Source organism: Oreochromis niloticus, linkage group LG6 (assembly GCF_001858045.2).
Source record: "Oreochromis niloticus isolate F11D_XX linkage group LG6, O_niloticus_UMD_NMBU, whole genome shotgun sequence".
Lineage (NCBI taxonomy): Eukaryota > Metazoa > Chordata > Actinopteri > Cichliformes > Cichlidae > Oreochromis > Oreochromis niloticus.
This window is the reverse complement of record NC_031971.2, coordinates 14,074,593-14,099,859: the sequence shown is the minus strand read 5'-3', so window position 1 is coordinate 14,099,859 and position 25,267 is coordinate 14,074,593. Positions and strand designations below refer to the sequence as shown.

The 25,267-nt window shown below is 40.6% G+C and overlaps 2 protein-coding genes across 2 annotated transcripts; one reads left to right on the top strand and one right to left on the bottom strand.

Moving 5' to 3' along the window:
• The first annotated feature begins 809 nt into the window (after window positions 1-809).
• LOC100704170 (PDZ and LIM domain protein 3) lies at window positions 810-12,575 on the top strand. The gene is made up of 7 exons (XM_003449730.3): window positions 810-1,019; window positions 7,028-7,179; window positions 7,634-7,718; window positions 7,815-8,002; window positions 9,714-9,841; window positions 10,528-10,639; window positions 12,139-12,575. Exons 1-7 carry the CDS (start codon window positions 927-929, stop codon window positions 12,326-12,328), a joined length of 948 nt encoding a protein of 315 aa, XP_003449778.1. The 5' UTR covers window positions 810-926; the 3' UTR covers window positions 12,329-12,575.
• A 6,650-nt stretch (window positions 12,576-19,225) lies between these two features.
• On the bottom strand, window positions 19,226-22,628 carry npy2r (neuropeptide Y receptor Y2). Its single transcript, XM_013274093.3, has 2 exons — window positions 22,084-22,628; window positions 19,226-21,326 (listed from the first exon to the last, which is right to left on the bottom strand). Exon 2 carries the CDS (start codon window positions 21,302-21,304, stop codon window positions 20,195-20,197), a length of 1,110 nt encoding a protein of 369 aa, XP_013129547.2. The 5' UTR covers window positions 21,305-21,326; window positions 22,084-22,628; the 3' UTR covers window positions 19,226-20,194.
• Window positions 22,629-25,267: the final 2,639 nt, after the last annotated feature.

Here is a 25,267-nt window from a genome sequence, read left to right as displayed (position 1 = left end):
CTCTCTCTGCTCAGGCTAAATGGTTATCACTGTTGACACAGATTAGCATGCCTTACAGGCATGGACCATTTGATGTTTTTATTTATTTATTTTAACTTATTAATAGTACTATGCAGATATGAAAGGGAAGCAAAGAAAATATTCTGTATTGGCTGAAAAATAAAATCCTGAGATCACAAAGAGCGAATTCAGATTTTGGACTAGAAGTCTTTAAAGAGATGAGAAATGGTTCGGTTTAATAGAGTAGACAAATCCCGGTTTCTGCTGTAAACACATTAAAAAAAACCTTCAAGTCAGAGCTGGATTGTTATCAAGCTCTGCTAGGAGTGAAAGTCCTGGGTCCCTTCCAAATCAATAGTGACTGGAATGTGCCTGTGAGACCTCCAAGGCCTCAGAGAGAAGCTTTGCCTTCAGACCAAATAAGGACAGGAGCAGCAAGACCCATCAACCAGAGCAAGAGGAGGCCAGCCAGACCTCGAGCTGCCCGGGGATGAGAAGCATTAGTGGGGGCTGGCTCCTGACAGAAGCTGGTTTACATCTTCAGTCTGTGTGTGGACACGAGTTCATTTAGGTAAGCAGTGACTGAGCCAGAACTGGTTATGAGTAAAACAAGCAATGCTTTGGTTTTACCTCATCCCCGTGACAAACACTGGCTTCTATTCGGAGAGGAGGAATAGTACTGTAAAAGAAGCAACGAGACATGCTCAAACAGAATTAGTACAGACAGACTTGAGAGTCAGTTCCCAAAATCTGACCAATTACCTCACTCACGGGGCGGGAGCTGTCCATCCTCCTCCCCCTGACCCCCTCACTTGGTTCAAAATCTCCATCACTTTGATATTCCACTGCTCTTTAACTGTGATCCCCACAGTGTGCAGTTTACTGTCTGTGCTGCTGTTAAAACAGCAGGGAGACTTTAAAGGGTCATGCCACTTAACGTGGTGCTGGATGGGCCGGCCCCCTGGGGCTTTCGTCTGACAGGAGGAAAGGACTTCAACCAGCCCCTGACCATCTCCAGGGTGAGTGAGTGAGTGGCATAATGTCTGCATTATAAGAACAGAAGCAAAGTGATATCAGTTTGCCAGTTTTTTTTAAGTAGTTCTTTAAATCATTTTTTTTCTTTTCCCAGTGCATTTTTCAAATAGCTTTAGGGTAAACATTGTGCTTCCAGACGAGTCATTCTAGAAACATTCTGGTGTGGTATGAAGCTTGCACCTGTGCCGCAGTAAATGCAAGAGGCTTAGATACAAATAGCAGCTTGCATTGTTACCCGACATATGTGCGCGCACACACACGAATACACACACACACAAACACGGATGTCTCATTGAGTAAATTTTGAAGCATGGAAAATATTTCCGAAATCATACTCTAATCCCGCTGCCTGTGTGAATAATCACCAATTTAAAGGCGATGATCTAAACAAATGTTTGGACAAACCTGTGTGAACCTCCTCACGTTACAGGACGAACAGACAGTGCCGATGCTGGAGTGATGAGCGCAGCATTATGAAATGTCTGTTAGAACAGTGCAGCTGTTGAGAAGAAAGTACGACAACTTCGGATCAGCTTACAGCATCAGGCAGCTCGTCATCCTCAACAGCACAGAGAGAGATAAAAGATGAGAGAAGAAACAAAAATAACTTGCAAATACAAAAAAAACAAACAACTAGATTAAGTCATTTGGACATGTGAATGACCGACTGGAGGTGGACTTGGAAGACAAGAAAATGGAAAAACTCTTATCTTTATGGGGTCATCAGTGATGAAAACGATAATTTCCTGGAAGAAATTAGGTATTTCCTGTTGACACGAAGTACTAACAAGGGAATCCTCACGGATACCAATAATGATGTTGTAAATTTAGCACAAATTAAATGGGACAGTTCACATTCTCTGTTTCTGAAAATATGTTAAATATGTTCATGTATTTTGTAGGTCAAAGCTGGATAAGAAGATAAATACTGTAAATAAGTGACTGGGTGTTGTTGTCAGTTTAGTACAAATATGATAACAGATGGTCTTTCATATCTCAGACCTCACTAAGTGACTCTTTATATCGCTGCCCTTAAGTCACCAGGCCCTAGTCTAATAGTATAAAATTATTGTTTTTGTGGTTTGTGTATGTGAGAGTGCAAATAGCATTCTAATAAGTAAGTTTTCAAAGTGCAGGTAAACTAGAGAGTCCAACTATCTGTTTCTGTTTTTTCAGAACGCTAAGCTAGGCTATGCTAACCAGTGGCTCCTATTGTCTTATTTTTAAAGGAAAATTCAGGTATTTTTCAAACCTATTTATATCTTCTAATTTGGGGGACCTAAATGTTTTTTTTACCTAAATAATTTTTGACCAAAATGTTTGTACTTTCTAATATGGAGCAAGAAACCAACAACCGTCAAGGAGGCTAATCCCACTTAGCAATGATCTGTGTCAAAGTAAAAGCTTGTTTTTGCTACCAGCAAGCTTAGACTGTTATTCTGAAGCTTCAGTCAGTGCTATCATAAAATGTTTTTTCATTCATTTATGGAATACCTATCTACAACTTCAGAAAAGTGGTGTAGCACCCAGCTTACTAATGCTTGGGCAGGAAACCTCGCTGCCACTCTTCCACCAATTTCAGTTGGTAGAAGTTGCTTTCTAGTATGTAATTTATATTTTAAAAAGGATTATATTAACTATTTTGTTTTTTTAGAACTAGCTAACCTTTTCTTCCAAAACCTAACCTAATCATACAGTCAAAAGCAAAGTTTCAAAACAGATATCCTAAACGGCATGCGAACTTTTTCCTTATGGGTGAAAAATCTGTCATTTTTGCTGTAGTCTCTTTAAAGTGGTGACTTCCTGTCAACTTTTAGTATAACTTCAGAGGTTTTCATTTCCATTCTCACAGGTGTATAAAATAAACTACCCAGCCATGCTCAGCTCAGTGAACTGGATCATAACACGGTGACTACTTTAATGTCTTCAACTTTAAGCATCATTCCTAAGTGGAAGCATTTAGGAAACACAGCAATGCCAGCCACGTAAGTTGCTGAGCGGGGCTGAACATGGTGCTTAGGAGATGCTCTGCTGACTGCACAACTGCAGACGTTCATACCTCCTATAGCATTACCATCAGCACAAAAATCATGCACTTAGAGCTTCATCGCATGGGTTTCCTGTAGGTGTAACGTGTAGGTGATGCAATATTTTTGAACATATAGCCTGTGAGTAAGAAAAACAGTCACTGTTACTTTGATGAGGATTATTTCTAAATGGGATTACTTGGTGCCTTGTAGTTGGAGGTTGTAGCGTTTTTGTTCCATGTTGGTGAAAATCAATTTTTTTTTAAACTTTTTAATAATTCAGACTTCAAAAGCCTAATTAACAAAACACATAAGAAAATGAAGAATAACAACAAAAAACTACATAGTCGTTTTCTATTTCAATGGATGCCCACAGTTAAAAGGCATTTATCTTGGCTACAGCTCCAAATAAATGTTTTGATCACTACAAAATCCAAAAGTTAGGATTTTGACGATGAGCACTGCTTTTTCCACCGGTGTCAAAACTCGACTGTGGGATGAATCCCCAGAGTCAGCCAGAGATGGAGATCAGTAATCCTGTTATGTATGATGGGGTTATGTGAATCTATATTTAGGGAGAGACCTCAGGAAATACTGACCAAAAGCAATTTTAGCTCACAAACCACCAGCTCTTTCCAGTAAACTCACACCTGTTGTGTTAGTGGACACTCAGAGGCCTATATGAGCACAGTGATGAAAGAAGGCTGAGATTGAAGAGAGAGGGGAAGCGGAAACGATATGAGAGCAGCAATATGAGAAGCTGTATCCTCAAATGCATTTGTAACAGAGACAGCTGTAAGAAAAAACAAAAAATATGATTAAAAAAAATGGCTACAGGGCAGATTAAAAAGCTGCTACTTCAGTGAACCCACGAGATTCATTTGAGAGCACAAGTGACTCGACTCGCTCCGTTCACTGCCATTTTTGGTTAGGAACATCCTCCCCTTCCTGAGCCGTTGGTGTTCCCAGCTGGTGAAAGTAAACACAAGTGATAATCATCTTTTTCTTCAGCGCACAGGGGCCTTAACGTGGGCGCCGCTCCAGATTTACCCATGAAGATCTGCATCTCTGTGCGATGTCTCCATGAGGGGTGTAAAGCACATGGAAACAATTGCCTAACATGCATTACGTGTCTCTGCAGGATCTCTGTGAGAGAATTACTCCCATGATGTCATTACTTTGGCTTAATTCTTAAGATTACAACTGCATATGCTTATCAGAAACCAGCGGTCCAAACAGGCTGAAAAAAAAAAAGAAGAAGATTGGAGCTGACAAGGAGGCTGAGGTACTCCTTCACAAACAGCTTCAACCTGCCACATTCCCAGTCTTGCTACTTGCATCACCTATTTTATCCTGGACTCTTAAGAAAATAGTTTTAGAGCAAGCAAGGGAGGTAAAAAGAGAAGAGAAAGGGAGGACGGGAGACAGGCAGAAAGAAAAGGCAGACAGGTGGTTGTAATTTAAACAAAGACAAACGTTTGACATGACAGCTGAACTCCGAGGAAGCAAAAGAATGTAATTAAAGAAAAAAATAAAAAGCATGGCTGTGTACCTACTCGATCCAGACATGAGAGCAGCGAGACAAAGTCTGACAGCGCTCTCAAACAAATGCTCCACTGTAAATTACCGCTCCCTCTTTTGGAAGCATGAGACATCCCCTCACCACTTTCATCCGCTGTTATTTATAGGCAGATGACCTAATTTAAGTTTCGGTGTAACATCTCGGTGTAGCTCAGTCTGCAATGTCCAGTAATGCAATATGACTGAGCACAGGTCGTGCCCTGTGTGGCGCAAGTGGAAATTTGGGGTTGTGTTTGATGTTGCCTCGGGAGAGGCTCTCTGTGACCCTGGTGGCTTTCTGGCAGTTCTTGTTCTTTTTCTCAGTCACTTCCTGACCACCAGAATACATATTACCATCTGGACGCTGTCACTCGGTGTTTACTTTGGCTCCATGACAGGAGAGTTTACACACATGCATACCAACCAGAGCAACGTCTCTCTGTTAGCAGCTACTGTGGAGAGTGCACGAGCTGCTGAATTTATAGATTTAGCTCATCAATGGTCTGAATTTGGGGGGGTGGGGTAATATAAAGCTTTGATCCAAGCAGGAGAACAGAAACAAGGGGCCCAGCCCCTGAATACTGTATTAAAAGATGACGTGCCGCTGATGGAGAACAGACTTTTCACAGCACTGCAACATCTGGATGTACTGGACTGTATAAATGTACAGAGGGAATCCAAGTCAAGGGCAGAGTTTCTGTTTAATAAACCTAAAGCTTCAATCCCTGTAAGAATCTCGACCATACCGTAGAAATGAAATCACCAGAATATGTTGGGGTTTTTTCTTTTTTTACGCAAGTCTTTGTGTGTAAATATGTATAAGTTTAAGCATATTATATGTATTTGCTCATTCATGTAAGGTGCTGTTGAAAAGAACTACATTTGGACTCTGTTGAAGCTGGATTTAAATGCTCAAACAAGCCAAGTTTTCTATGTTTTTGAGAAAAGAAAACGTTGTTATGATTGTTAGCAAACTATGATACAACAAACAGGAAATAGTTTTAATACAGACGTAAATATCGTGCTTATTTTCCTCTCCCTCTATTGATAATGACACTAATTCGGGCTGTTTCAACCTTTTCCGCTGCATAACTTGGTCTTCTGGTCCCAAACTTTTCCCATGACCCCACCAGCTACAGCCGTGCATCCCTGAATTCGTCGAGGGCATGTTTTTGTTTGTCACTGAAACTCAGAGGAATAAACTGATATGAACATTTAGTTAAATCGTAGGACAAAAAGCAAATTAAGACAGCTGCTGCTGAAATTAAAAGTTGGATTAGCTAATGAATGCTGTGTCTTAGTACAGTTTTTAACTCCCATAATTTTCAGAAATAGTTGCTTGGTGAAAAACTTGTGTTTCTTAAAGATTTTGCCCCATTTAGTGTTCCCAGGGAACACTGTCTAGGAACTGAAAAAGGCCATAGAATATGCTTGTTAAAGTATCCTTTGTCCTACATGGAGCCATCTGCATTATTACTCACCGCCACAGTAAAACGAAAGCACACCCAGTTTAAACTCTGTGGTTTTATATATCGGGAAATTGAGAAAATCTATCTGGACTTACAATTGGATAAATACAACCTCAGATGAACTGTGTCTGTGAAAGTACACCCGTATTGCTTAAAAGGCTAAGTAGCAGCCATGAGCTACTGATCAAATTCACCAGATTAACTGATCATCAGCAAATTTTGGGGGTTTGCTTGCCTGGAACATTCAGGTGCCAGTCAATCTGGAGAAGGCTATAAGGCAATTTCCAAAGTCCATCATTCTACAGGGAAACATTATTCACAAGTCAAAGACATTTAAGGCAGCTGCTAATCCTCACAGGAGTAATCTTACCCCAAGATCAGGCCATGCATCTTCAGAGAAACACTAAAATTACCAACAACTACATCCTAGACTCTACAGGCTTCAGTTGGGACAGTAAATGTTGAAGTTCATGGCAGTACATATAGAAAAGTCCTGTATGGCTTATATCGAAGGGTTACTAGGAGGAAGCCTCTTATCTCTAAAAAGGTAAGTGCTACTTTCAGTAAAAACCAAACACAGCATATCAGCACAAACACCTTGTACCGACAGTCAAGCACGGTGGTGGAAGGGTGAGGATTTGGGCTAACCTTCAGTGAACTGAATGGGTTCTCTCCGTGTACTCTGAATTCCTGCCACAGTCCAGAGACATGCAGTCAGTGGGTTTAGGTTAATTGGTGATTAGTTGTCTGCCTCTCTGTGTGAACCATGTGGCAAATTGGTGACCTGTCCAGGGAGTACCCTGCCTCTCACCCTATGGCAGCTGGGATAGACTCCAGCAACCCCACGACCCTGATAAGGACAAGATATTTGTTTTTCCTTTTTTTTTGTTATCCACTTGTCTATGATGCTCGCCTTGTTTGTTGACTCCCATCCAGGTCAGTCCTGGCAGTAGGGCATCTGCTGCCAACCTGTGCCCTGGTGATGTCATCCTGGCTATTGAGGGAGTCCCAGCAACAAACATGCTGCATTGTGAAGCTCAGAACAAGATAAAGGAATCCACTCATCAGCTCTGTCTCACCATTGAAAGGTTAGCGGGAGTATACACATGCTCACAAACCTTTAAAAAAAAAAAAAAAAAATGTCATTCAGCTTTTGATTCAACTCTAAGTTAAATTTGAAGTTGGATTTATTTGGTGTTAGCTATTTCACAGGTGTTCGCTTTACTATAAAGGTATAAATCCATGACTAATGTATCCAAATTCGATAATGCAGATTGTTACTGCAATAATTTTGTGTTTTGACCCTTTAATGATAATAATAATATCCACTGCTACTACAAAAACAGAAAAACAGTGGGAAAAAAATGTGGAAGAAATATGTAGCCTGTGGTACTTAAGGAAAGACATAAATCTAAGGTCAGTTTAGATGTTTTATGTGCCAGGATTAGTAGACTTACATGTGTGCACAAGCTTCAAAAACGGGCATTAAACAGTCAGTTCATCATGGTGAACTTCTGACCAGGATCTGCCTTTAAATTCCAGAAACGAATCAAGACTGTGGACTCCACGTGTCATGGAGGACGGGAGAGCTCACCCATTTAAAATAAACCTGGAATCAGAGCAGCAGGTCTGTGAGACTGTATGTTTAGTAGCTATGATGCCTCAAATCTTTGTATCTTGTTACTGCTTCAGTAGTGTCCTTGCTTCCTTCTTCTCCTACCAGGAATATAAACCAATTGGCACAGCTCACAATAGAAGAGCTCAGCCATTTGTGGCAGCAGCGAACATTGATGACAAGCGCCAGGTAGTCAGTACGTCCTACAACACGCCTATAGGCCTCTACTCCACAGGCAACATCCAGGATGCTATGGAGGGCCAGATCCGAGGCTTGGTCCAGCACAAGCCTGAGAGGTGATCAGTGCAAATAATCATTAGTTTCTCTAAAAGCACCACATTACACAAACTAAGTGCAAAAACCTGATGCTTAGAAATACTTTTCTATCAGTCATTGTGATGGTATGTTCAGAAATATAAAAGTGTGTACAGCCTAATAAGTCACACACAGAGAAAAATGTCAATTGTGTTAGCACGACAGCATGCCACACTGTGCCACCAACACATTACACCTACAGGAAACTCATGTAATGAAGCTCCCAGCGCACAGTTTCAGTGCTGATGTTAATGTACAAGGAGGTTTGGAGGTCTGCAGCTATTGAGTGAGCACAGCGTTGGTGACTTTTACGCACTACCTCAGCACTTGGCAACCCTGCTCTGTAACTTTGGGGTCTGCCACTTTGCAGTTAGGGTTACTAAATGCTCCCACTTTGCAATAATATCACTTACAGTTCATTTTTGAAGAAATGTCATGAACTAATTTGTTGCAAGTGCATAGCTGGCATCTTATTACACTACCATGCTTGAATTCAGCGAGCTCTTTGGAACGACTGATTCTTTCACAAATGTTTGTAAAGGCAGGCGGCATGGCTAGGTGCTTTATATTATACACCTGTGGCTGAAAGCACCTGAATCCAAAGCCTAACAGGTGTTTCACAATACTTTTGTACACATTGCGTACTCCACTTAACCAACTAATGTAAAGCTGTTCTGCTTCACTTGCATGTGTGTCTACTTTGCCACAGCAAACATAAGTGGAAATTCTTACATGAGCTTAAATGAAATGAGTACACATGCTGATTCTCTGGACTAGTTTTGGCCTTCTGGCTTTTAGTCTCACTTCACTAAGGCCTTCTTCCTATGCGAAGGACATCATTGCATCGGTGTAATTATACACTGCAAATAGCTGTTTACTCTTCTGTTAAGTATGGGGGAAGCTTTTAAGAGTGTGCACGGCGTTTATGGTTGAAAATAACTGAGCTGACCCAGAATATTTAACCAAATAACTGATTAACTAATTACTTTCCTCTGGAGCCTCTCTTATGGCAACTCTTTATTTGAGTGATAAGGATCCAGCAATACAACAACAGGAATGAATAATAACCACTGTAGATCCTACAGAGCTACTATTGCACCAGTTGTTTTTGCCCGTTTTACACAACTCACCTCCAGAATCACCCGTCCAGTGAGTCACACAGATGTGCTACAGCATGTCAGCCTTCAGCCTTCCCATGCGGTCATATGGATTTCATTAGCTTGTTTGATGTACGGTGTCTTAGGGAATATAGGAAAGAATCTCTTTGTGGCTTAACCACAACTTCTGAATAGGACACTGATCACATCCGACCAAAGCTACTCACTCATGCATTACTTCTACACTGATTTACACGAGCACTGCAGCACATTGTCAGTACACTGGAAGGGATCATTGTTTATTAAACCATAATTATGGTTAAATTACAGCTCAAATTGTACGTTAATCAAATCCGTGTGATTATTTTTGTCTCGCATCCATTTTCTCCTTGTAAGGCTGTCCCATCATGCTGCGTGATCGTCACCTGGTTACGCACATTTGTTGCACACGCTAGACACCAACTTTAAAGCGTGATGGGTGAAACTTTCATTGGGTTTTTTTTGTCAGAATTATAAGACGAGTTCTGTATTACAGTTAGAAGAATTTGATGTAATTTGATGGGTTTTTCTGTGTGTGTCTCGATGCACTGCTCAGTCCCAGGGCTCTAACCAGCATTGAGGATTCTGATGTTTACCGGATGTTACAGAAAGACCAGGAGGAGCCCCAGGAGCCTCGGCAGTCTGGCTCCTTCAAAGCCCTCCAGGAATTTATTGACAGTGATGGTGAGCTCCCTCCTAAATTATGCATTTCTTACCCAAAAAATCAATCCATAAATCATTCATAATTCTCCCCACTTTTTCAGTCTTCACCTGGTTGTAGTGACACTGACAGGCAGTAGTTTTGTCATCAAACACTTTTCAGTTCACGAGATGCTGTTTTTTCACATAAAGTTGCAGTTTTTAAACCTTTTTTTTTCAGCTTTCCCCCTGTAAGAAAAATAAAGAACAAATTTTTCAACCCTGGTTGGAAGAAAGGCCCAGGGATTGATCTAAAAACCCTCTGGCTTAAAGTCACAGCTGAAATTACATGTTGATGGCTTACCTGTGGCATTAACAAATTTTCAATAAATTATACTGTGATTTACTTGGACAAAAAGGACTGAAAGTAAGTAGATCATTTATGCAATGCTGTGACAATGTCTCATATCACACCCTATTAAAGCTGCACAGTGTGTTCCCGAGACATGTCATTCTCCTTATTTTTTGAGTATTATTAATACAAAAGCACTTTTCCACGTGTTTCCTTTGTTAGCAGAATATGTATAATGTGCTGAAAAACAAAAAACAAAGACCCAAAATGAATGATTGTTCATGCCGCTTTGTCCCCGTCTCTGTGGTTTTTCTTTTCATGTATGTGTTATGATCACGCAGGGTTTTTGTGTTGAGTGGTTTCTTTCTCATGTGATCAGGCACTCGCCCCATTGTGACCAGGACAGTAAAAGCACCCACAACCAAACCAACTACGCCCACAGGAAACCTGCAGAAACTGCCTGTCTGTGACAAGTGTGGGAATGGGATTGTGTGAGTAAAAATAGAACGACTCATCTGCGATTTACATTAAGCCCATCTATGCAGACACAACACAGTCCAGCGCAGTACACCCAGAGGCTCTAGCATCATTTGAAGATCGCAGAAGCTGCATAAATTATATGTGCTCACCTGTTACTTCATTAGGTACACCTGTTCACCTCATTGGTAATGCAAAAATCTAATCAGCCTAATAATGCACTGAGTGGCAGTAACACAGTGCTGAAGTGAAAACTGAGCATCAGAATGGGGATGAAAGGAAAGTTAAGTGACTCTGAATGAGGCATGTTGTTGGTGCCAAACAGGCTGGTCTGAGTAGTTCAGAAACTGCTGATATCCTGGGATTTTCCCCTCACGACCACCTCTAGGGATTACAGAGAATGGTCTAAAACAGAGAAAATATCGAGCGAGCGGCAGTTCTCTCTGTGAAAATTCCTCGTTGACGTCAAAGGTCAGAGAAGAACGGCCAGACTGCTTTAAGCTAATACGAAGGCAACAGTAACTCAATGCAACCAAGTTATGCAGAATAGCATATGTGACTGTGCAACACGTCGAACCTTGAAGCAGATGGATTGGAGCAGCAGAGGACCACACTGGGTGCCACTTCTATTAGCTAAGAACAGGAAACTAAAGCTGCAGTTTACATGGGCTCAGCAAAACTGGACCACAGGAGATTGCAGAAATGATGCCTGGTCCGAGTCTCAATTTCTGCTTCAACATTTGGATGGTAGGATCAGAATTTGTTATAAACATGCAATTAATGGATCCATCCTGCCTTGTACAAACAGTTCAGGCTGTTGGTATGGGGGATGTGTTCTTGGCACACTTTCAGCCCACCAGTACTGGCTCAGCGTCATTTAAATCACACAGCCAAACCATCAAAAACTGGATCCTTGAATGTGTCAGTAAGTTCACTGCACTCATATGGCCTCCACCATCACCAGAGATTACTAATATAGATGTGCAGCAGCTGTCTGATGGACCAAAACCTCTGGGAAATGCTTCCAAAACCTTGTTGAATCTGTACCAAAGAGAATTCAGACAGTTCTGAAGGAAAAAAGGATCCAGTCCTGTACTAGCAAGGTGTACCTAATAAAGTGGCCACTGAATGTCAGCTAGAAACACAAATGTCTTACATTTTGAAACTCGATACATTATCAAGAGATAGATATAGCTTCTGGGAGTGGGGAAGAGAGAAGTCTGTTGAACCTGTGTGTTTTTAAATGAGCAGCAGAGGGCGACTTTTCTGGTTGCAAAAACACAAGTCGCATTGAGGTTGCACTGCAGGAAAACAAGTGTTCCAGTTATTTTGGTTTGTGTCCATCTATTGTCTTTACACTTGGAGCCTGTTTAGAGTACATCTACCAGTGCTTTTAACCTATAAACAGTTAGCACAGCAGTAACTGGGTTCTATGCTTTATCGTGAAGCTGTACCACTTTTTAAGTGCCGTATTTTCTTTGCTCCTGACATCGGTTTGTTTTTGATGCTTCAGTGGGACAGTGGTGAAAGCTCGGGACAAATATCGTCACCCTGGTTGCTTTGTGTGCTCTGACTGTGATGTCAACCTGAAACAGAAGGGCTATTTCTTTGTGGAGGGACAGCTGTACTGTGAGATCCACGCTCGTGCCAGAATGAGACCAGCGGAGGGACATGACTTCGTCACAACATTTCCCTCTGTATAGAACCCTGCCTCCCTTATATGAGCACAGACACATAAAATCTAGGAAGCCCTTCTATTCTTTACATACGTGTTCATGTGTTCGTCTGCACTTTGGTGCTGTGTGTAATAATATTTCTGTAAGAATACACTCTTCACTCTTACTGATATGATGTATTTTCTAAGCAATAATGTAAACACCTGGTTGCTTAGAGAGTCCAGAGAAACCACAATCTGTCTTTCCAATAAAGGCCTCTGCTCATAATGTTAAAGGTCTCTGTATGTGTAGCCTTATTAACAACAACAACATGGCTAAATTACGTCCTCAACATGTCTTGAAGTTCTCCAGAGGCCTGGTAATGAAATAAACATATGATTCAGGTGTGTTGCCCCAGGGTGACATCTAAAACCTGCAGGACACCAGCCCTCGAGGCCTGGAGTTCCCCACCCCTGCTCTAACAGATCCAGCTCTGTTTATGTATAGATTTAAGCCAGGGGTAGGCAACTCCAGGCCTCGAGTGCCGGTGTCCTGCAGGTTTTAGATCTTACCCTGGGTCAACACAACTGGATCAAATGATTAGTTCGTTACCAGTTCTCTGGAGAACTTCAAGACATATTGAAGAGGTAACTTAGCCATTTGAATCAGCTGTGTTGGATCAAGGACACATTTAAAACCTGCAGGACACCGGCACTCGAGGCCTGGAGTTGCCTACCCCTGATTTAAGCTAACAGATGCTAGCAAACTAAAACGATGAATGTATTTGTTAAAATTCAACATGTACAAACTCATTAAATCTCTGGCATGGTTGTATGCCCGTCATTGGTGTGAAATATCCACCTGCTTCATATTTGAAAGGTGGATATTAAATGTTGTACGTTTATAAGCGTTATGGCTATATGCATTTGTTAGCCACGACAACATTAGCTGTTAGCAGTTCGCATGCTAGGTCTGTGGAGTGTTTTGTAAAGCAGTGGATTGACAAGGATACTAGAAAAGGGGAATTCAGTGATTGGGTGTATATGTGAGAAGTTTTTACTATTTCATTTCAAGATGCCTTTCAGTCTAGCTAACCAATATTTTCATGTTTGTCAAGGATGTATTTTGAAGTAAAAGCAAAGCTAAAATGAGGCAAGACAATCAAATTAAGTGGACGCCATCAAAAGTTAAAGCCTAATATAGCATGTGGTATGTACCATGTATATAGCCCCGAAGCTTGTAAAGTCATCTCCAAAAGTTGAATCTGTTCATCTGGACGTAGCGTTTTGTGGGAGAAACGTTTCGTCACTCATCCAAGTGACTTCTTCAGTCTCAGCTGACTGCAGGTTTCCCCAAACCTTATAAACAGTACATTTGCATAATGACTTGTAAAGTCATCAAAGTGATTTCACTTACTGTGGTTGATTGGACCTCTTGGGAATGTGTGTGGTTGGCTGAGCAGCCTCATCTCTCTAATCTACAATTTTTGAGGAAAACCTCATCAACGCTGGCAGCAGCCACCCTGTCAGATCACCTATATGCAATATGACAGCCACTCCTTAGTTCGTTGGCCTCTTTGTATTGTTAGTTGGGCACCATATCGCACAATTCCTCTTGAGTGAATGAGTAGCTAGCCTTGTTATGCACCATTTCAAAGAACAATGGAGAGTTACACAACTGAGTCTGCAAAAGAGCAAAACAGGCAGATGAATCTGTCATTGCAGACACACCAAACCGAATATCTTTATTTTTATCCTCAGTCAACATCCGATTCTAATTTCCAGGATGTCAGATTGAAACTGTGGTAGCACACAATTGGAGTCATACAATAAAAATATAATATGTGGTTAAGTGTTATAAAATCCTTGAAATTATACAAGTCTCCATTATCTCAACTATTGCAGTGCTGGATCTAGTCCAATGTTAAATAAACAATAATACTCAATATTACCAATACTATGGTTAACTGTCTTAAAATATTGGAGAGTAACTTTAGTTGATATGACATGAACCTGTTGAGACAGCAGGGGGAGCCATAGCATTATTGTTTGTTCTGTTGTGACCATTCTAGATGATGTTTTTTAACCTGTCAGTATATTTGACATACATCTTAATCAGGTGCTGGAAATTAGCCAGAGGTTTCACACACCCGAGCAGGAGGTTAAGTCAATTAAAACATAACTGCTATCAACCACACATTACTAATCTACAAATCTAGCACGCTGAAGATTCAGAAAACTCTTGCAGAAGTTGCACAAAATCACAGTTAAAAGCCATTTACTATTTAGCTTTATAGTCTTTCTCTGAGGAAAGAAAAAACTTCAAAGGATACACACAAACTGTGACACCTAGAGCTGAACGATGCCAATGAGGAAATGCTCGGGAGGTTTCATAACATTTACTATTACAACACAATCAGTGATGCACCTAGCTCTACTTTTATATTATTATAATGTCATAGCTTTATCCACTCTGAGGACCAAGTTTTTAAAAAATAAAATAAATAAGAAGGTATGGTCCAAAATGCCAGACTTGGTATCTCACACACTAGCTGGAGATGTCACGGTAGGTATGAGCTACTTTTTATATGATACATGAATGGACATTTTCTGTTTCTGTAGCTGCCGCTAACATGTTAGTTGCTTACACAAAATAAATCTGATGTTGGTCACATTACTTAAAAGTTTATTGGAAATGGTTTGCACACAAACTTTCACTTTAGATCAACACATTAACATAAATTTTAGACTTCACCTGCACCACTTGACCCTCTGATGCAAATTTCAGTCAACCAAATACAATGTATTTCAGTTGTGCAATGAACGTATAGTAGACAGAAAATACTGCTTTTTCACTCATTTTCAGTCCAGTACTTGTGCCTGATCGTTTTCAGATAAATGTTGTTGTTTGTTACAAAACTTAACATTGACCTACGAATGATTCAAGCATAAAAAAACGACCAAAGGATGAAAAAGTGTTGTTTCTACAAGTAACTGACAGCTTAAGAGAGAACCAATATTTAAGTTTTACTATGACGCTGTTGCAGAAACACAACATTTGTTTCCATTTCCTTTGTTGAATACATAAAAAAGTCAAAGATAATACAGTTCGACAGACATGAAATAGCCTTGTTGTACCAACACACTGATTCCCAAAGAACTATTAGCCAAAACCTTGGCATATCCCAACATGATGTGCAGTGTGGACACGCGTAAGACAAAAGAGTAAGTGGAAAGCTTAAAAATGATCTTTAGCAGATAAGCAGTGTCTGAAAGTCATGTCCTTGAGAAATGGGGGGGAAAATCCAGCAAAGACCAGACACTGGACCTAAAAGATACATCTGAACCTTTGATCCATCTACTCCTCACTGAAGCTTCATCAGGAATGCTCTCAGTGGAACGGTGCATATCAAGAAGCAATTCTTCAGGAAAGGAAGTGAAGGGAAAAGGCTGAGGTGTGCCAAATTACACAGGAACTGGACTGAAAATCACTGGCCTTGTAGTAATTCATCTAAATTGAACATTTTTAGCTCAATCTGTCATCAGTATGTATGGAGGATGTCAGCAGAAAGGTACAACAGTGAGTATCTGCAGCCATTTGTAAAACACGGTGGAGGCTCTGTCATGGTTTGGGGCCGTGTTTCAGCCAGTAGTGTTGGAGATCTTGTAAAAAAAAATCAGATTTTGATTCACCATGCAGTATGACCTGGAAAGCATGACTTAATTTTTTTCACATGACAATTATCGAATATATAACGAATATTTACTTTCAAGCTTATTAAAATTATAAACCTTGTTTTGGCCTTTTATGCTGTATTTCCATGTATGTTTGCACATTTCAGTAAATCACTGCACTTATTTCAAATTTTCCTGGGAAAACATGAAGAAATCAGGGAGGACTCAAGACTTTTGCACAGTGCCATATACTATATATAATAACAGAAAGCCAATGAAACCACCTCAAGTGGCTGAAGAAACGCAGGGAATCACCAATAACCAATAAAACTCTTTTCTCTACATGTGATCCAACTGATTAATATCCTGCCACGCCATCTAATTATTTCACAATGGGAATAAAATTAATTGGCAAAATCAATGCTCACGATATCTAACAAAATGTCATTAATTAAATATTAATACATATTGACGGGAAGTCGTGAGATTGACATGGCAGGTGACTTAAGTGCTTTCTGGCATGAAAGCCAAAAGACATGGCGATCAGCAAAAAAGAATAAAATCGAATTCGTTTTAAAGCTATTGTTCACTTTACTTGATTAGCATGTACCCTCATCCTGGACAGATGCTTTGTGACAGCAGCACCTGCTCTGCCAGACAGCCAAAGAAACAATTATTGATTTAATGCTGAATACACCATGAATAGCTTACTAAAAATGGAGACCCACAGCCAATATCCCAGTCCCTCGGCTCCTCACGTACACGTAAAGTAAATCACTAAGGACGCAGTCAACAGGAAGAACACTTCAAAACCTGAGCGCCGAGATAATCAGTGCAAGAGTAAATAGTGGTGATTACAATGCTCACTGCAAACAAAGACAAGTCGGGGAGGAGTAGGAACTATTTTACTTTCCTGTTGAACTCAGAATTAAACTAAAAAAAAACATGCAAACTTCTGCAACTACAGCTAAGACACCACTAAATTTCAAATGAATCTCAAATTTAAAACAAGGACAGAATAATTTGTGGAATTTACTTCACATGCCATTTCTTAAATTTGTTAAATTTACATGTCACGAATTAAAATATATTTAATATTCATTGTCTATCAATAAAATAAGGGTGTATGAAGGTTAATTCACACAGGAAGGCAATAACGTCATCACTGTAAACAGTTTTCTTCAGTATAACCTGCTTTCATATATTGAAGAATAATCACAGATGATCACAGTCAAAATTTCAACGTATTCACGACTCCTATATTCAAACCATGCATTCAAATCATGATCATTAACAAGAGCATCAAAGAAGTATTTAAAACCCAATCAGATTAAGTGTTGTTTACGATGCAGATTAGTTAGAAAAGAGCAGCTTAATGTCAGAAATAAGAGTTTAAGAGTTTTGCATTAACCACACGTAAAAGTTTAAGGAAAAATTAAGTAGATGCAAGGATTTAACGGTTATATGATAATTCGGGTAAAAAGCCTGTTCTTGGTTTCACTTGCTTGTCTCAGCTGGGCTCTTCTGCTGAATCGTCTCTAAATGTATTGATGCTATGAGAAGCACAAGAAAGCACATGATCAGCATAACTGTAATTGTATAGATGGAATTTATAGTATATTTGTACCATCACTGCAAACACTGTCATTATAGAGCTCCTAATAGCACATTGGCATTTTGCCACAGTTTGTTAACCTTGTAAACCAGTGGTGACAGCTTTGCTGCTTTCTTACACGTTGAAAGTGAATGCTTAGACAGAAACATGGATACATTAACTTTTCCAACTATATCTTTACAACTCTGGAAGCCTGAGCTGAACTGGCAACTTAAACTTTTAATTCACTGGATATTCAGTTCTTTCAATTATATCATAATTTGTCTGTTATTTATTATTGTGTATTTATTCTTAATTGCACAATCCAACTCAAACACTTAGCAACAGCCAATTTAGTACGGCCTAGGTTCTTTTTATTCTTCTTATTTTATTTATTCTATATGCTCCTGTGTAAAAGACTGCTGTCGAACAAAGATTCATGGAACAACGATGCACAATGAAAGTAACAAATCTATCTATTAGCAAAAGCACGAGAAGGGCAGATATTCTTTAATACTTTGTAATCCGATGCAATTGTGCAGAACACTGCTTGTTAAACACCACACGTGTTTCTTCCGACACGTTGGTGAAGAATGAAATCTCTTGCAATCATTGAGATAACACTTCTCTCCAGTCTTTGCCAAACATACCTGGAAACACCCACACATACTTGAAATCAGTTATACAACAGGCAGTCTGAACCTTAGTAGCTCAACTCCTTTGTAAGAACTCTGCAAACTTTGAGATAAAGAGAGTGGGAGGAAGAGGAAGATAAGGGGAATAGGAGGGAGAAGATCAGAACCAAGAACAAACCTTGGTCCGGTCCTCTTTTTCAAACAATGAAAGGCATGCAAGTACATCAATGTGATTTCAGTCCACTCAACAGAAGAGCAAGGTGATATCTTCCCCGTTGCCAAGCCACGGATGGCACTGGTCATGATGTGGACGACGTGATGTGTGGAGCATAACAAAGGACAGGATCAAACAGTACTTTTTTTTTTGTTTACTTTACATTTTTCATTTTTCTGTAATTATTTTGTTTCAGTGAGTTTTATACCAACATATAACCCTATAAGAACAACCAATACAGTTGTTAAACTTTTCTTTTTCTCTGTGTCTGTGAAGGTTCTCAGTCATCCAGGTCATCGTAGTCAAAGGAGTTTGCAAAGAAAAGCGTCTGGACTTCTGTGAGTTGCTTGAAGACGTTTCACCTCTCATCCGAGAAGCTTCTTCAGTTCTAAGGTCAAATGGCCGAGAGTCCCAGATTTAAACCCAGTGGGAGTATCCCCCCAAGGAGGGACAAAGGACCCCCTGGTGATCCTCTAATCACATGCGCCAAGGTGTGAAAGTGGGTGTGGGACCTAATCAGCCAGGGACATCCTGGGCCATCTGACCTCAGGAAATCACATGATAGGGTGGGGCCAGGTTTCACAATGAGCTCACCCGAAACCCTGGCTGATTAGGTCCCACACCCACTTTCACACCTTGGCGCATGTGATTAGAGGATCACCAGGGGGTCCTTTGTCCCTCCTTGGGGGGATACTCCCACTGGGTTTAAATCTGGGACTCTCGGCCATTTGACCTTAGAACTGAAGAAGCTTCTCGGATGAGAGGTGAAACGTCTTCAAGCAACTCACAGAAGTCCAGACGCTTTTCTTTGCAAACTCCTTTGACTTTCTTTTTCTCTGTTCACAAATGTGAGCACCAGATACAGTGTGAGCACCTCTAAAGGTTTAATTGTTTGAAAAGTAATTGCTAGGTTAGACTCCAAAATTTCATTTTGACATAGAAGTTTGGTGTTGTGCTAAAATGCTTACTGTTTTAATTATTTATTCATATTGTGAGAGAATAATCTAATTAGCTAATAAATTAATTAATTAAACATGTCAAAACTTTGCTACATTTCAGTAAAATGTGTCAATAAATACGCCATTAGGGTACTGGTCTGTGCAGCCTGGCATCAGCGTGAGCAGGAAAATAAATTATTAGGATGAACAATCAGAAAAACATGAGATTATGAGAGCGGGAGAGGTTTTTTGGTTTTCAACTTTTTTGTCACAATAAAATATTGTTGTTTCATTCTAGTGTCGAGGAAGCTGTTATTCTGATATTTGAGAAGGTTTTGTGGTAAATTAAGGGTGGGAGCCGAGGCAAGAATTCGAATAAACTTCAAACAATGTTAATAAAGAAAAAATCAGAAAAGCTTAAAATCAATTCATATCATGCAGATATTGTAAGAGAGCTGTACTGGTGGCGTTGCAACAGAAATCAAAATTGAGAAGAAGTTCATTATTGCAGTGGGTATTTGTCAGCTATTTTTCAGACTGCAAAAATGTAGATAACACCAGTATATTGCAGATGGCAGATTGGATCCTGACATATTTTAAATGATTAAGATTAAAGACATAGACATGTATGTCACGAAGCCATGAGTACAGTTTCACAGGTGTGTTAATGATACCCCCCTTTGTTGCTCTATTTGATGTTAGAAGTTAGCTACTTTAAAGTTTAAGCCCTTTAAAACATTTAAAAAGTCATTTTCATCATCCATTATTATGTGTGGTCAAAATACCCATAATAAACATAAAATACACACTTCACATTTGAACAACTAATTATCAGTCCATTCCCTTAAATTGTGCAACTTTAGACATTTGTGGATTTACAGTCAGTACAAACCCCATCTTCCTCTTTCTGTGTCTCTCTGGCTTTGGAGCATCTCGCGGTCACGCTGGAAAGTGGGTAACACTTAAACACAGACATAAAAGCCATCCTGTAGTTGTTGTTCATCCAGCCGTACAGGATGGGGTTGACGAATGTTGAGCACATCGCTATGATATGGAACACAGTGAAAAGCAGCTTGAAGTCCTTCATGTATGGCACGCTGCTGTCGATGTCAACGGCCAACTGGAAGGCGTGGAAAGGCAACCAGCTGACGGCGAAGACCACCACCATGGTCAGGAGCATCTTGGTGGTCTTCTTCCTTCGCTGATTACGGTCATTTCGATCGTTTCGATGAGCCATGTGATTCTTCAGTTTATTCCAGATGCGAATGTAAGCGACAGAGTTGATTATTAAAGGCAAACAGTACTGAACCAGAAGCATCGATATACTGTAGATGGCTCCATTCATGCTGCTTCCCGGCCACTTCTCCGCACACACGTGAAGAGTATCGGCCGGTGACAGATCAAGCATCTCGTACTCCCTGAAAATGGCAAGCGGACTGGCCAACAGGGCACTGACGGCCCACGTGATGACGATAACAACAGCACACATGTCTTTGGACATTTTAGTCTCCATGTGGTAGACAATGTTCCTGTGGCGGTCCAGAGCAATGATATTCAGAGTGATGGTGGACACGTGCACAGCCATGCCTTGAGCACAGGGTAGCATGAAGCATAACACCTGACCAAACATCCATTTGCCATAGAGGGTGTTGACAAGGGTGAAAGGTAAGCACAGCGTGTTTACGAGCAAGTCAGCAACAGCCAAGTTTACGATAAAGAAATTGGTCACGGTCCGCAGGTTTTTGAACTTGTAGACGACGTATATCACTAAGGAGTTCCCAGTGACTCCAAACAAGATGATTGTGCTGTAAGCGAGGATGAGGATAACTTGAACTGCAACCAGCCTTGTGCTGTCATCCTCCATGAGAAAGTTCTCACCATACACTGTGTACGCGGTTGAGCAGCAGTTAGAAGGTTGAAGCTGATAATCTTCTACTTGAGTCATGTTTAATTGTTCTGCTGTGTTCATGACTAAAAGAACCAGAGTCGATCTGTGGAACAAAAAGTAAATATGGACGTTAGTTGTGGCTCATGTAATAGTCTATTAACTATTAGCCAGTAGTTTATATGAGTGCTCTATTAGTAGTACTAGTATTAAGTCTGCATTAGTCAAAATCACAAGTAAGCTCTGTAAAATGCAAATCTACACGTGAGAAGTCACTGAGGGACAACCCTCATTTAATTAATTAATACATTGAAAGTATTGTATGTGGTTTAACTTTGAAAAGTCCATCATTTATGTTAAATATCAGCCAGTTACCAAAAACCTCACAGTTACACCGGAGTTTTGACAGAACACTTGTTGGTGGCACATAGATGCTGGGTGATTGCAGATATTGACTCTGAAGGCTTGGCTTCTATCCAAGAGCACAATGCGCTTCTGATGGGGTGGATTTCCTTTTAAGAGGTCTTGCAATACAATGAACGCAGGAACCAAAGCCACATACTGTAACGAGCAATGCCGCAATTATCTTTCAGTGCGGCAATCACAAATCTGTGACTCTAGCTGAGAATACTAACCCCCTGCTTAGCTGCTGGATTGTGAAAATCTTACATTAACATTTACATGCGCTATAGGAGTGCACCAGCCTTATTTCTTGGATGCACCGCGCTCTTGGGGGCTTGTAAAAACTTGCAAATGCAACAGTTATTAAGTCATGTGACAATTTGTGATGGCTATTTATCAAGAAAAAACACGTGACAGTTTGAGTATATATGAGACAGCTACTCTGATCAAGATCCACTCACCTCAATCTGCAGAGTGAGATTTTTAGATTCCGCTCATTGTTTGTGCCGCTAGGAAAGTTTTGATGCTTTTCTTCTCGGTCCCGTCATGTCCAGATGAGCAAAACCATTTAAACACCAGCGGGGGGAAGAAAAGTGTTCTTATTCTGAGAAACAGCAGCAGCAAAGCGCGCAACAGTTTGCCAGTGCGCACTGCGGTCCGTTTGGCATCGAGGGTTCATTAACTGCTCTGTGAGACTGAGAGATACAGAAAAACGAGGCGGGTTAAGTAACAGAGAAGAAACGAGAACGCGGTCCTTTGGGGGGTCTTCATCCTGTGAGAGTACAAAATGTAATAAATGTGCGCCAACAATAGGAAAACCTAAAAGTGCAGATGCGTTGCGTGCTTTATATGGAGCATTTGAGCAATAGCAAAGTGTAAAGACTGTGAGAAGATGAGACTATAAAGTCAATTATAAAAATGTTTTATGTCGAAAATAAAAAAAATAAAAAAGCTTGGCGACAGCGTGCTTGCAGCATCTGCGTATTACAGGGAGTCCGCTGATGAAGTCTGGGTGTGCCTCTGCAGACTGTTACGCAGCACCGTTACAGCTTTTTCTTTTATCTTTTGGAGTTTTTCATAATTAGTATCTGCAATTTAATAACTGCGCCTAGAACATAAACACTATTTTATGGCATTAAAAACTCTAAACAGATTCCTCCAAATGCGTCAAGGTGCAGCTAGGACGTGACTCCAGCATGTCCTCGAAATGCTCTACTTGCGACAACAAAATTTACCGCGACTTAAAATCAAGTCACAAGCTAGAGCATATTTAGCGTCTTCTCCACTTTGTAAGCAGTGAGTCAAATGTGATATAAATTTACCACCCACGCGTTAATTATCTCTGAACACTTAGGAGCTGAGGGACACGAGGGCTGGAGCCAGCTATTCCAGTACAGTCTGTCAGCCAGGTTCAATCATACAGCTACAAACAAGGCAAGCTTTCAAATCACCAGTCCACCTATATGTAATGTATTGTAATTAAAGTTGTATGTAATTGATGTTGTTTTCTTTTTGATTGTTTATTAGTGTGTTTGCATTGTTAAATTACGCTGTTAACGTGAAACCGTCAGTTTCAGTTATATCAGCGTCCGTGAGTCTCCCATCGTTTTATTAACTGCGCTTTTTTCACTGATGCCATCAATCAACATCCAATGAAACTTCTTTTTTCCCACAAACTCATCATTAGAGACCTCACTTTTTATATTCTGGTGAATAACAGCGCAGGTTCCAGCTTAAGGTCTAGTTCAGTGAAGCAGGTCCATTTCAAATTGTTAAGCCTGCGGCTTGTAATTGCAATCATTTGATTACCGCTGTTATAAACCAAGATACCATGTGACCATTAGGAACTAAGTTACTGTCGAACTGCCTCCTTGGCAAACGCCCACCAAACTTTGCCCATAGAGCTACAACACCGATGGTGAAATAATGAGGAAAAAACAGGAAACCCTGAATAAATGGGCAAGGCGTTTCAGGAAGATTGCAGCAGGTTGAGCAGAGTGTAAATGATCTTCTATGGTAGCAGGAAACGATTCTTCATTTGTCATTGCAGAAGCCTCACACTGTGATTTAAGGCTTCAGCTCCTGCTCAAGGAAAAATAGAACATTTCTGCATTAGTGAGAGGTCCACATAGATTATATATCTATGTGTGTGTGTGTGTGTGTGTGTGTACTCTATGTCCCTGGAATAAGAATAAAATGTTTTTTCTAATAGTTTCATTCTTAAATTGCATCTGTTTCACTAAATAGCTAGTGCAGGGATGAATATGTAAATGAATCAGAATTTATTTGCCTGTTATTTCATGTTTTATTCATCCTATTTAGCCTCTTACCCTCACAGGCTGCAGCCTCCTGTGACCCTGACTTGGAGAAGCAATTAATAGAATGGATGCATGGGTGCATGGATAACCTTTTTCTTTTTTTTACAGTACAGTTTTGTTATTCATTCTCGCAACTCACATCTTAGAAATTAGACTTATTTGATACACTCAATGGGAAGCGAGCAGGTAATTGAACATGACGGCATTTACATAGACAGCATTGAATCGTGCACTGGAGACATCAAAAACAACTGAAGCTAACCTAAATACCTGCAGAATTTTTCTTGCTGTGTGTCTGTAGAGGGTGGCAGGACATTTATCATTCTGAACAACAAAGTGTTTGATATGATATAATACACAGAGAAACGTCTCTGTTGCAAAGAAACCAAATGTTAACCAAATAAAGATAGTGATAAACCAAATGTTGCTTGGTCAGTGCTGCAGAACCTGATGCCATATTAAGATCCACAGACCAGATGTCAGTTTGTACTTAAAGTGATTATGCAGGGGACTCTTTTGCTGTATGCCTTTTTCCCCTGTGGAACATGGTCCTGTGCCCCGCTGGGCCCTTCTGCCCCTCCTTGGGATGAGGTTGCTTGTTGGTTCAGGGGTGCATGGCTGGATGTTCTGGTGTGGACGTTGGCCCGCTCCCTTGGAGGCTGGGGGTGGCTTGGACCTCCTCTTTGTCAGCAGGCTCTGGCAGGTGCAGGATAGTTCTAGGGTGCCTGGGACCCTCAACTCTTCTCTTCTCAGCTCGCACCAGGGGGGCCTACCTCTGGGTTGACTGCCCATTGCCTCTGAGACTCTCACCCTTTGGTCGTGGGCACCCCATCTGAGGCCTCCCTCCTTCTCCTGCTGGGATGGGCGTGCGGTTGACACCGAGATGTGTGGCCACAGGTCTAAGGTACTCTTGGGGGCTGTGGATAGCGCGGTTGTCCATCTCTGGTTCCATCTCTGTCTGCTTCTGGCTCATGGGAGGCATTATTGTGGCTTCCCACCCTCATTAGCAATTACATTTGTGACAAAGACACAGGCATTGTAACACACTCTCTCTCACACACACTCATTTACACTACAAGAAGATTGTTGGTGTATGTATCTGTATATTTTTTTCATTTTTGTGTTCCAGGTGCTGCATGTTTTTGTTTTTCTTAAAGGAGCAGCAGTTGGCGATACATTGTGCATTTCCATTTGTACTCTATTCTTTTATTATATTTGCCCCATATTTCCCCACCCTCCGCTTCCTATGAGCACTAGGCATACTGTACCACATATAATGTAATAACTGAAATACTCACAAATAGAATTAAATAAATCAACAGATAAA

Coding starts and splice junctions, on each gene's coding strand:
- LOC100704170 (XM_003449730.3), top strand. CDS start 927: ATGCCACTTAACGTGGTGCTGGATGGGCCGGCCCCCTGGGGCTTTCGT. Junction 1,020..7,027: donor AGCCCCTGACCATCTCCAGG/GTGAGTGAGTGA, acceptor ACTCCCATCCAG/GTCAGTCCTGGCAGTAGGGC. Junction 8,003..9,713: donor GTCCAGCACAAGCCTGAGAG/GTGATCAGTGCA, acceptor TGCACTGCTCAG/TCCCAGGGCTCTAACCAGCA.
- npy2r (XM_013274093.3), bottom strand. CDS start 21,304: ATGAACACAGCAGAACAATTAAACATGACTCAAGTAGAAGATTATCAG.